General features: G+C 38.5%; 1 protein-coding gene across 1 annotated transcript; it reads right to left on the minus strand.

Annotated features, from left to right (window-relative positions):
- Window positions 1–1,254: 1,254 nt before the first annotated feature.
- LOC125265282 (kelch-like protein 33) lies at window positions 1,255–6,872 on the minus strand. Its single transcript, XM_048185398.1, has 4 exons — window positions 5,430–6,872; window positions 4,330–5,269; window positions 4,071–4,241; window positions 1,255–2,882 (listed from the first exon to the last, which is right to left on the minus strand). The coding sequence occupies exons 1-4, from the start codon at window positions 6,685–6,687 to the stop codon at window positions 2,360–2,362; spliced, it is 2,892 nt and encodes a 963-aa protein (XP_048041355.1). The 5' UTR covers window positions 6,688–6,872; the 3' UTR covers window positions 1,255–2,359.
- Window positions 6,873–10,741: the final 3,869 nt, after the last annotated feature.

Genomic DNA, 10,741 nt, shown 5'->3' on the forward strand with positions numbered 1-10,741 from the left:
GAAGCTGCCAATGACATCCTGTAATTGGCAAATTCCTTACTCTCAGACTCCTGAGAGGAAGAGAATGGTGAAGCACAAGGGGCTGTGCTGTTTTCTTTAGAGACTCATGCTCTTGCAATAAGAGTGATTCATCACAATGAACATGGCTTCAGTGTGGGAACGGCCCAGGCAAGCTCAGAGTGCTCATCCAAGGTGCAGGGAAGCCCTGCACGTGCCACATTCATGGCACGGCATTTTAAAACAAACGTTACCAAAAATGTGCTCTTTTGGAGTTAAACATGCTCATTCTCACCGGATAGCTGTAGGGGAGAAGTGCCATTCTCAGCTGCCAAACTGTCAGCACTGTTGTTAGCTGCTGAGGTGTCAGCGCTGTTAATCTGCTACTGGGCTTTTTCCACGGTGAGCAAGAAGGTATTTTGAGCCGGCTTATATAGGTGAATGGTCCTGCGCATTTTAGCAGGCTAAAATGTCATTTGTTTGTGCAGGTGCACAAATATAATTCAATCAGGCTTCAGTATTTCAGAGACACGTAATTTCCCCCTATAGCGTTACCAACTAATGCAATGCGAGTGAACCCTATTGAAGGGGAAAATACAATTAACAACCTCGTGGCCTTGCTAATGAAAGTGCTATCCAACGAAAGTTCACAAAAGGCCATATAACTAATAAAATATACATTAATACTCAAATTAGATGGTCTAAATATCAACTAAACTAAATCATAAACATAAAATACACAAATTCTACATAATTTACATCAAAATCAAATAAATATTACTAAATTTAGATGGACATGCATCCCCTCTAAGCAGACTAGTACATGTAGTTAATAACCACTGCTCAAAAGGATTCACAATAAAATTAAAATCCAAATTGTTACACTGTTGTTACTTTTTAACTCTTTCCCCACCAGTGTTTTTTGTTTTTGTTTTTGTTTAAATTGCCAGCCACCACCAGCATTTTTGATAATTTTCACAAAACTTTCATGACCCCCAAATATTTTGTTGTATGAATATCTCAACATGCAACATATCAAAATAAAGAACAGAGCTTCTGCTTTTAAAGAACAACAAAAAAGTTTTATTCTAGCTTCATGCATTCTTTTTTATCAACACTTGAATGTGGATGTTTCATAAAAAAGCAACCCCTAGTGGAAAAAAAAAAAAAAAAAACATACCAAAATGTATTTAAAATACATTTATTTTATACTAAGTATATTACAAAGGTAACATATTTACTTACATATTGCTTGAGACTAAATATTTTAATTAAACTTCATTTGGAGTGCTTCTTTATAGCACAATGCACATTTCTTAATATTAAGCATAAAATGTGTTTAATATCACTATTAGTAAAGATAGTATGATCACTGTAATATCAGTCTTTAAATGCAAGATATTTAAAGACACCTAAAGTATACTTGTATTCGGGGGCTCGAGCACCAACGGAAAATACGAGATATTCTCCATAATTTTTTTGTTAACCAATAAAAAATTGATTGCACCTTTCAGACACTTCTTCTCATTTTTATAGTTAATTTGAGGCAGTTTCTATGTTGTTATTTTAATGACAAAATGTGTAGTGCACATTATTGTAATGTGAGAGCGCATCCATGTAATGTGCAAGTACGAATCTCCTTCACTCTCACACAAAACTGGACACGCTCTCTCAAATATACAGTGGTCACAAGGATCAAACATTGTCCTGTGCCCTCACAAATCTCTCTATGTGCTCTCGGATTAAGCTTATTGTAAACAGGTATTTATTAAATTATTTTATTTAGTGAACTGCTGCTGAATATCAGGTAGGCCTATATCAGTGACAGAGTGACTCACGACAACACTCATGGAAAGAAAGTGATTTTGTTTGGTTGGTTGGTTTTGTAATTTCAAATATTTGCAGTCTGTGCATTTATCTTCGCGAGACATGAATATCTTTTGTGTAATGAATTCATCAAATGCACCATCAAACAGAAAATAAGATAGTACTCTTGAAAAATTAAAAAGGATTATGGAGTGTGGGCACCCACCGGCTGAAACATAAATTGGTGCCTATGCTTGTAATATTTCCATTTTAGCACAATCAAATATACTTAAGTATATCTTTAGTTGGACATTTGCAGACTTTTAATTGCAGGGTATTTATATTAAGTACATAAATATGTAAATGTATTTGTAGTATACTTATCTTAAAACAAGTATATTTCAAATACACGGAAAGCCAGAAAATTCCATCAATGGCAGGGAAGCGTTGTCTCATAAATGACGGAAAATTCCATCAATGGTGGGGAAAGAGTTTATACTAAACCCTTACATTGCTGTATGTATTGACAATTTATTGTATTCAGGATATTCTCCTCTTACTGTCTAAGGTGAGTAGGTATGGGCAGCACACAGGCAGCTATGAATGTGTTCGGGCCTGGTGTCATACTCATGTTCTCCCATTGTTGTGTTGAAGGATCATAGCGGTGCACTGATTTGGTATCACTGTAGTTCTCATTACAGTAGCCTCCAATTATGTAGACCTTCCCCTCTAAGACTGCTGATGCTGCCCCTACATGTGGCATTAGAAATGGCATAATGGCACTCCAGGAGTTGGACACAGGGTCATAAACCTCACAGGCTAATTGATCTACCAGATTGCCATCAGCATCGCATGAAATCCCACCAGCCACATACAGATGGTCATCCAGGGTCTCCATGCAGTGCAGGGCTCTGTCATTTCTCATCTCAGCCAGATAAGTGGATCTTTGTTCTGGATGGTAAAGGATCATAGACGATAGGCATTGGTACTGGCTGTTAAAGCCTCCGGATAGAAAGATTGTGCCATTCCATACACTGGCTGCATGACAGCATAGAGCTTGGTCTAATGGGAAGACAAAACTGGAGAAATAGAGAGAATTAAAAAGAAAAGCTTTGAAAAGTGGGGCCAGGTTTACCAACATCACTTATTCATATAACCAAGCTATTTGGAAGAGTTTGACTATTGCAATATATTTGCAAAATATTTGATGATATTTAAATCTACCTTACTCTTACTCCGAACAAAGTTTAGTGAAGTAGGACATGATCCTGAAACAACATCGTTATTGGTCCTGAAACAACAGTCCTCATTAATCAGGGTAAGTGCCAAATGTGGATATGAGGGATAGACGTACAATATGTTGTAATGTTATAAACCTGGCTGTCGGTCAATTCCTAGTGACACAAACCTCTGGAAAACATTTTGTGAAAATTAGACCTTAAGACAATACATCAACATCTGTCCCTCACAAACTCGTTTCCATTTTCTTAAAGTTAAATATGGCACCTACCCTTATCTGTAAACAAATCAATTAGTAGGGTAAGGGTTTGATCTGGGGTTTGGTTCTTGAACAACATTCAGACATATGTTAGAGTTTGCAGTTATGTTTGGCCCAACATATTCTCCAACCAATACGCCTATATAGGTCGTTTGTCACTTGCCTGAAATACGACCCATTGGAGCGTTTACTAAAGTTGTGCCCCTATTGACAACAGGACACTTTCATTTTAATGCATTGTTCCCTTTTATCTTCGTCATATTTTGGGTTTCACATAGCTCAAATGGTAGAGCATTGCAATATATAACAATATGCAATCATGTGATCATGCGATTGTGCGTTCGATCCCAGGGAACGCATGTGCTCATAAAGCGTATATGCACTATAAATCACTAAGGGTAGGTTTAGGGATGGGGTAGGTGTAGTCGTTAATACAAAAATGAGTTTTGCTAAATGGAAATAGAACAAATGGTGTAAAAAGTCCACACATTACATTTAAATGAACATGCATTTTGATTGGTAACGACAGTCACACGTCATTTCATGACGACAGATGTAACACGACACTGTCATATTTTATGCCAGCTAGAGGGCGCATGACTTTAAAACGTAAATATAGGTCGTAATAAGGTGCTTGAAAAACAACCTATAGGGTCGTTTTTTTTTGGAGGACAGTCTGGTTTGGCCTGTGATTACTTGCTAGACATGTTGTTTCAGGAGCAATAGTTGATTTTTTTGGTTGTGTGTGCTATTTATTTACTGTACTAACCTCCAAGAATTTGCGTTGGGACAATAGACCTCTACGCTCTCCATGTTGACCTCTGAGTCTCTCTCTCCTCCAATAGCATATAGTTTATCATTCAGGACGACTAAAGTGAAGCTGCCTCTTCTCTCATGCATATCAGCCAACCTTTGCCAAGTGTTTTGGATGGGATCGTACCTAGATCAGAGATTGAACAAGTAGTCCATAGTATGAGGTGGTAAACTTGGACAAGTTTAGACAGAAGAAGCCTCATATTTCATCTTACATGTAGGTGCATTTCATGGTATCAGCTTTTCCATAATAATGCCGTCCACCAACTACGTAAAGCTTCCCTCTCATCACCCCAACTCCATGACTGAATCTTGGTTTCTCAGGTAAAGTTCCCAGCACTCTCCACTCTACTTTCTTCACCAATCCGATGTGGTTCTGCAAAGAATTGCTAAACCACATTTCCCTGCAGGGTTTACGTTTGTCAAAATTATCAGTGATTCTCTCACCACCAACAAGGACTAGAGTGTCTTTAGGCATGTAGACCCTGAAATTTGACTGGACATCTGAAGAACTGTTGAAGAACTCCTCAATGACAGACTTGTAGAGTTTTTTGGCACCAATTGTCAGCCAAGACGTTACAGACTTGACTTCTTTGAACTCCATAAAGGACATGAGGGGAAACCGGACGGTTCTCATCAGCTCCCTGCCGAGTTTCACCCGTTGTCTGGGAAAGGCTTCGATCCAAGACATGACTGCTTTGAACACGGGCAACTCCGATTGAACACAGAGGGAATTGCTTTGAAGGTACTTCTTCAATTTTTCTACAGGAAGATCGTGGAACTTAGGAGTGACGGACACGTCTTGAAAGTGCCTCAAGACGAAGTCATTGGCATGTGTAAGTAGGTCAGCCATCCCATAGGCCTCTGCGAAAGATACAACGTCCAGGCAGCTGTAGGCATCTATTTCTTTTTGCAGGAAGTTAAGGCATAGTGAGAAGGCAGTTTGGAACTGTAATTGAAGAGATGTACAGGTGAGATCAAACACGCAGCCCCATCCAAGAGCAAGAGCCCCACTATAGCTGTAGTGGAGGAGGGCCTCAAACTTGGCAGCCCTGACTAACAGCAGAGACACCAATTCCTGCCTGCTCTCCTTCATACCAGTGGTAAACATGCCTCTGAAGTAGTCACTGTTGGCAACCAGGATCACCCGGTGAGCTTCACGAGGGTGAGAAATAAATAAAAGTTTACAAGCAGTTTTGCAAATGCAGAGGGCATCAAATTAATACTGTGATATCTACATATCTATGATATGGAGGCATCATCTAGATTTATGTGTAGGAAACTCAAATCTCTATCATATTTACAAGTCTCTTACCATGGAACACTCTTCCCTCTGCTTCCAGCTCCACATCACATCCCACTCTCTGTGCCCACAACTGTCTGATATGCTGCAGACTATCATTCATATGTTCCTTAGCAGAAATCCTTTTTCTGTCTTCTTTCTTCCCTCTTGCCTTGTCCTGTTCTCTTTGTTCTTCTTCAGTGCAGAGTTCAAGAACTCTCTGAGCTTCCAGGCTGAAAGCTGCAGTTCTGACCATCTCCATATTGTCTTTGTTCAGAATGCTGATGCTCCCTGTATAGGCAAACTCCACCACTGCTGCCAACCCCAAACTATGAACCTCAGGCCCCAAACACAATTCAATAATGCGTTCTTGTTTGGGCTTCTGTCTGAGCCTCGTCTCAATAATGTAACTGACTGCAGCCAGGACAATAGAATGAACCTGGAATTGATGTCCGTCCTCTGTGTAGATGGTCAAGTCAGTGAGGACCGAATACAACATCATGTTCTCCAGAGCCTCGAAGACCGAACCTGGGTATACTGGATCAGAGTATAGCTTCTTAGGATACATGTCACAATCATCAGAATCTTCAAAACTGCAATGTCCTTCATATTCCTCCTCCTCTTCTTCCTCCTCCTCCTCCTCCTCCTCTAACTTTTGATTTAGCATTCCCTGTTCTGAGCTGGAGTCTGTCATCTGCTGCTCTTCATCTCTAAATGTTAAACCTCTAAACGTTAAGTCCTTCTCAGAACCACCAATGCCATCAGTACTGATGGAGGCAGCAGCAAAACAGTCATCTTCATCATCATCATCATCATCATCATATGTATCATAATCTTTATCAGTGCCTTTATCTTTATGTTTACATGCAGCAACTAAACCGTCACCATTTGTAGACCCAACAGATAAACTGTTATTATATTCTTTATCATTATTTTTACCATATTTATCAGCATTCTCTACATTACTGTTGTCATATTTATTGGCATCCTCTTCATCACTGGTATTATCATTATTTGTACACATAACAACAACGCTGTCACTGTTTGCAGGCATAAAAGGAAAACTAATACTACATGCTTCATCGTCATCAACAGCCTTCTCACTTTCCTGTGTTTGTACTTGCAGCTCCTCTACTTCTGACCGCTCATATTCCTCCACTGGATTCACCCGGTCCTCCTCTTCATCGCTCACATCCATCCATCCATTTTCAGCATTCACATTTTCATCCTCTCTGGCTGTTCTCCATGAATTTCCCCACTCTCTCTGAAGACACTGCCGATCCATTGCCATTGTGTCTTCAGGTTTCTGTAAAGAGAAATCTGTCAAAATGCCAACTATATCCTTACTTCTATTCAAAAACCAGGACAAGTTGCATCAAATCTGTTTCTTAACTTCTGATGAATCTCTCTGTTGATGTGAGATCTTGTGCTGTAGTCAGGTATGCAAAAAAGATCCGTGTCTCATGAGCTCACACCGTTATCATCATAATGCTATTTTTACCTCTAGCATTCAATAAGATCACATCTCAAGCCATCTAATGTAATAACTTGCTCTGCCATTCCTTTTCAAATAATGTCACCAATTCCTCTTACTTTTCAGCCCATATCACTCAATGTGATTAAAAGGAAAACAGGTTGTTAACACCATTTTGTGTTGAATTTGAAGAACATCATGGGAGAGATTGTCTTCCAAATCTAAAATATAATTTTAATAAATGTTACACTTGCTTTACTGTGATGAAATCTGCAGTTCTCTGTCACATTACACCTAAAACATCTAAAAAGAAATGACCTTTTGCACTGATCCTGGACCAGTGGCCTTTCCACAACTCAACACTGTGCTGAGATGAATTTTAAAAGAGCAACTTTGTGATCTCGCCTGCATGAGAACACTGCGACTGCAGTGTTCTGGCTCAGTTCTATTAAGTGACATATGTAATGGTAAAAGAAAAAAAAAAAAAAAAAAGAAAAAAAAGTTTTTGTTGTCCTTCATCCTCTTTTTTTAACCATTTAAAATCTTTTTTAAATGGATGCCATTTGCTTTGATATTTGTCCTCTAGGCAAATGTAATTCCAACAGGTGTGAGAGTGGTTTCAATTTCCAGACACCAAGCATGGTAACCCATACTTGGAATTTGTCAGATGCATTTAACCCATCCAAGTTAGTGCACACACATTAGAAGCAGTAAGTAGTGAATATAAACACTAAAAACCGTGGACACACAGTGGGCAGCCATTTTGCTGTGGCGCCCGGGGAGTCATTCTGGGCCATAAGAAACTTTGGAGAAGGTTCTGGGAGCATGTGATGGCTTAAGGCTTTAGATTCTAATCGAGTCAGTAGAATCATGTTTCTCCTCCACAGCCTAGGAATGCTATCTGGGTCAAGGAGCCAAGGGCAGATAGAAACAAGCAATTTATAGACTTGCAGGTTGATATTTTTCTTTTTTTTTAAATGCTTTAACTGAAACATCACATGACAAAACCTTTTTACAGATTTAAAGGTTTTTATTTTAATACTTTAAAATTCCATATGACAGTTCTGTTAATAAGAATAATAATGCTATAATATAGCCTAGCTATATTCTTATATATATACATATATACATATATATATACATACACACATAGCCCAGATCACTAGGCTTCTCCATGTCTTTGGTCTGATAATGTATGGAAAGCGAGACAGATGGAAACCCATGGCTATTTAAGAGCTACAAACAGAGGAGCAAATGTCACTGTCAGCCTTGGACTGGAAACCTGCCGGAGATGCCAAGAGGCCACAGGGAGACAGACAGAGAGAATATGCTCATACTTTCACTCTAGCAGTCCCTAATTGCCTTTTTAATTAATACAGTGACCAAAGGTGTCTGGAAATTGAAGCCACTCTCACACCTGTTGGAATTGCATTTGAGAAAAAAAAAAAAAAAAAAAAAAAAAAAAGAATGAAGGACAACAAAAACATTTTTTTATTATTATTATTAACCATTATATATGTTTGCAAATGGTTACTATGTCAATGGCCTCTGTAGGCTTGAAAATCAACAAAGACTTTTGCTTTCCTGTTCCAACCCCCTCTTTTCCATTTGGAATTCCTAAAGTTGCTGATGTGCTGTAGGCCAAGATGTGCTTACATCAGGGGACTGCTAGCTCTCACACCTTTAGTACGGTGGGGGATGGTGTAATCTGCTGATCTATCAGTCACATGGTCAAGGAAGGGATAAAAGTAGAATGTAACTGTTGCCCTGTCTCTTCTTTTTCCTCTGGGTCCCTTTCTTGAGCCACTTTTTTCTTGACTCTCTTCTTTGTCTCTTCCTGGTGGCCTTTCACTTCCTCTCTATCTGAGATAATTCTACATGCATACAGTTTTATACATCTAATTTGTAACAAATTTAAGTGTAACCACAACCAAATACCGTTATTGAAACCTACTCAATTATAACCTATGCGCTAACTTGATTCAGTTTTGATTCAGTATTAACATTAAAGTTGCAGTTGGTAAGGTTTGCCTCTTTGTTGCCATCTCTGTTTGAAACCTGCAATTGCAGTTATTTGTGGAGGTATCAAGTATATGTGGGTTCCTCCTCAGTGTGGATGAATCTAATGTTTTGAGGTGTATGTGTGGACTGTGAGTCACTGCAACATTGTGGATATTCACTGTACTTTGATACTGTTTTACAGATACTATGTCTTGGAAGTATGTCCAAAATAATGTTTCACCAGAAAATGTCATCTGAAAAAGTAAGTAACATTTTTGTTCTGACCAAGTGAAAAAAAAAAAAAAAAAGTTGTATAATAATTCTGCCAATGGTGATTAAATTGCCAATGGTGCAAATTATTATTATTGTTACATTTTGTTCTCAAATTGTTAAACAACATTGCATGACTATGTGTATTTAGTGTATTTAGTTAGTAATTATCCAATGAACCATTAAACCATTAAAAGATCTTACCTGTCCATCAGAAAAAAAGAAATCTCTGCATCCGTTTTAAACCTGTTCAAAACATGGAGTTGTTTTGTGCCAATATGGTGCTGACATCTTGAGTCTCGAGACTGTGCAGTAGTGAACTTGGAGCCCGAGTCTGTGCAGTAGTGAGTGCGAAGTGGAGCCGCGATATCAAGGTCCGACCCACACTCCCCCAGAATTGATTAATACAGTTTACTGCAGAACAACTAATTATGTCGGTGTTAAATAAACAGCTCTGGAAATGTAGAAAATTTATGTTAAAGCTCCAATCTCCTCCAGAAAAAAAAGTCAGTTGGTGCTTCAGTGACTACTTTGCTCAGAGAAACTGTCAATCATGACATCAAAACCCACATTTTATAGCATCAAATAACTAACTAAAAGAACACTTGAACTAAACCATCTTTGGAAATAATAATATTTGACATGTAAGATTGTTTAGTTTGTCTTACATCCCATTACATTACATGGAGAGGGTGGGGTTTATGACCTGTATTGTATCCAGCCACTAGGGGTCGATCGAGACGCTTTGGCTTCACTTTTCATGTGGCACGCCTGATGCGTACAGTAATGACGCAAAGGCAAACTCATATTTCCTGTGGAACACTACCAGTACCACTCAAATTAAAAAAAAAAAAAAAAAAAAAACATTATTACAAGCTTACCATTGTAAATCGGGCTAAGTAAGGAGATAACTTTGAACACTGACTGTTTATGTACTTGCTTAATAATTGATTTGTGAAGTTGAAGTTGTAACCAAAAAAAAAAGTTACGGACTGCAGCTTTAATGTGCTACCTATTGTAATTCAATCCCGTCACACTATAGCAATGCTCTCCCACATATTTTGATATTATAACTGCACTTATTTTCATCATTGGTATAAGTAGCAGTGGGTGATAATAGACAAGAAATTTACAGTTTTACACCATCTTGCATCTTGTTTCTTTAGTCATTCAGCAATCCTGCAGCCTTAAGCACTGTAGGGAATCCACCCTTACATCTCCATATGAGATCTTTGAAATGTTACACTCATAAAGACTCTACTATTGGCCCAGAGAGCTGTCAGTCAAGCAGCCCTGAGGACATGCCCCTTCTGTTTCAGTGGCACTTGAGTGATTCATTCTTTCTCACTCTCAGTGCAAGGACGAGTGCTCATATATTTTGCTAATGACAAACAAACCTCTTCCAAAGCCACAGCAACACCTACAGTCCATGAGTGGACTGTGTGCTGCAACTCAGCAAATAAACAGAGAAAATTAACTTCATTATGAGCTTCAATTTATGTCCATGTTTTAACTTGTGATGCCTTGTTTGATTACATTTGTTTACATTTAAGGCTTGTTTTTACCTTTAAAATTAATCTCTCTCTCTGTATATTTGTTA

This window comes from Megalobrama amblycephala, linkage group LG3 (genome assembly GCF_018812025.1).
Source record: "Megalobrama amblycephala isolate DHTTF-2021 linkage group LG3, ASM1881202v1, whole genome shotgun sequence".
Classification (NCBI taxonomy): domain Eukaryota; kingdom Metazoa; phylum Chordata; class Actinopteri; order Cypriniformes; family Xenocyprididae; genus Megalobrama; species Megalobrama amblycephala.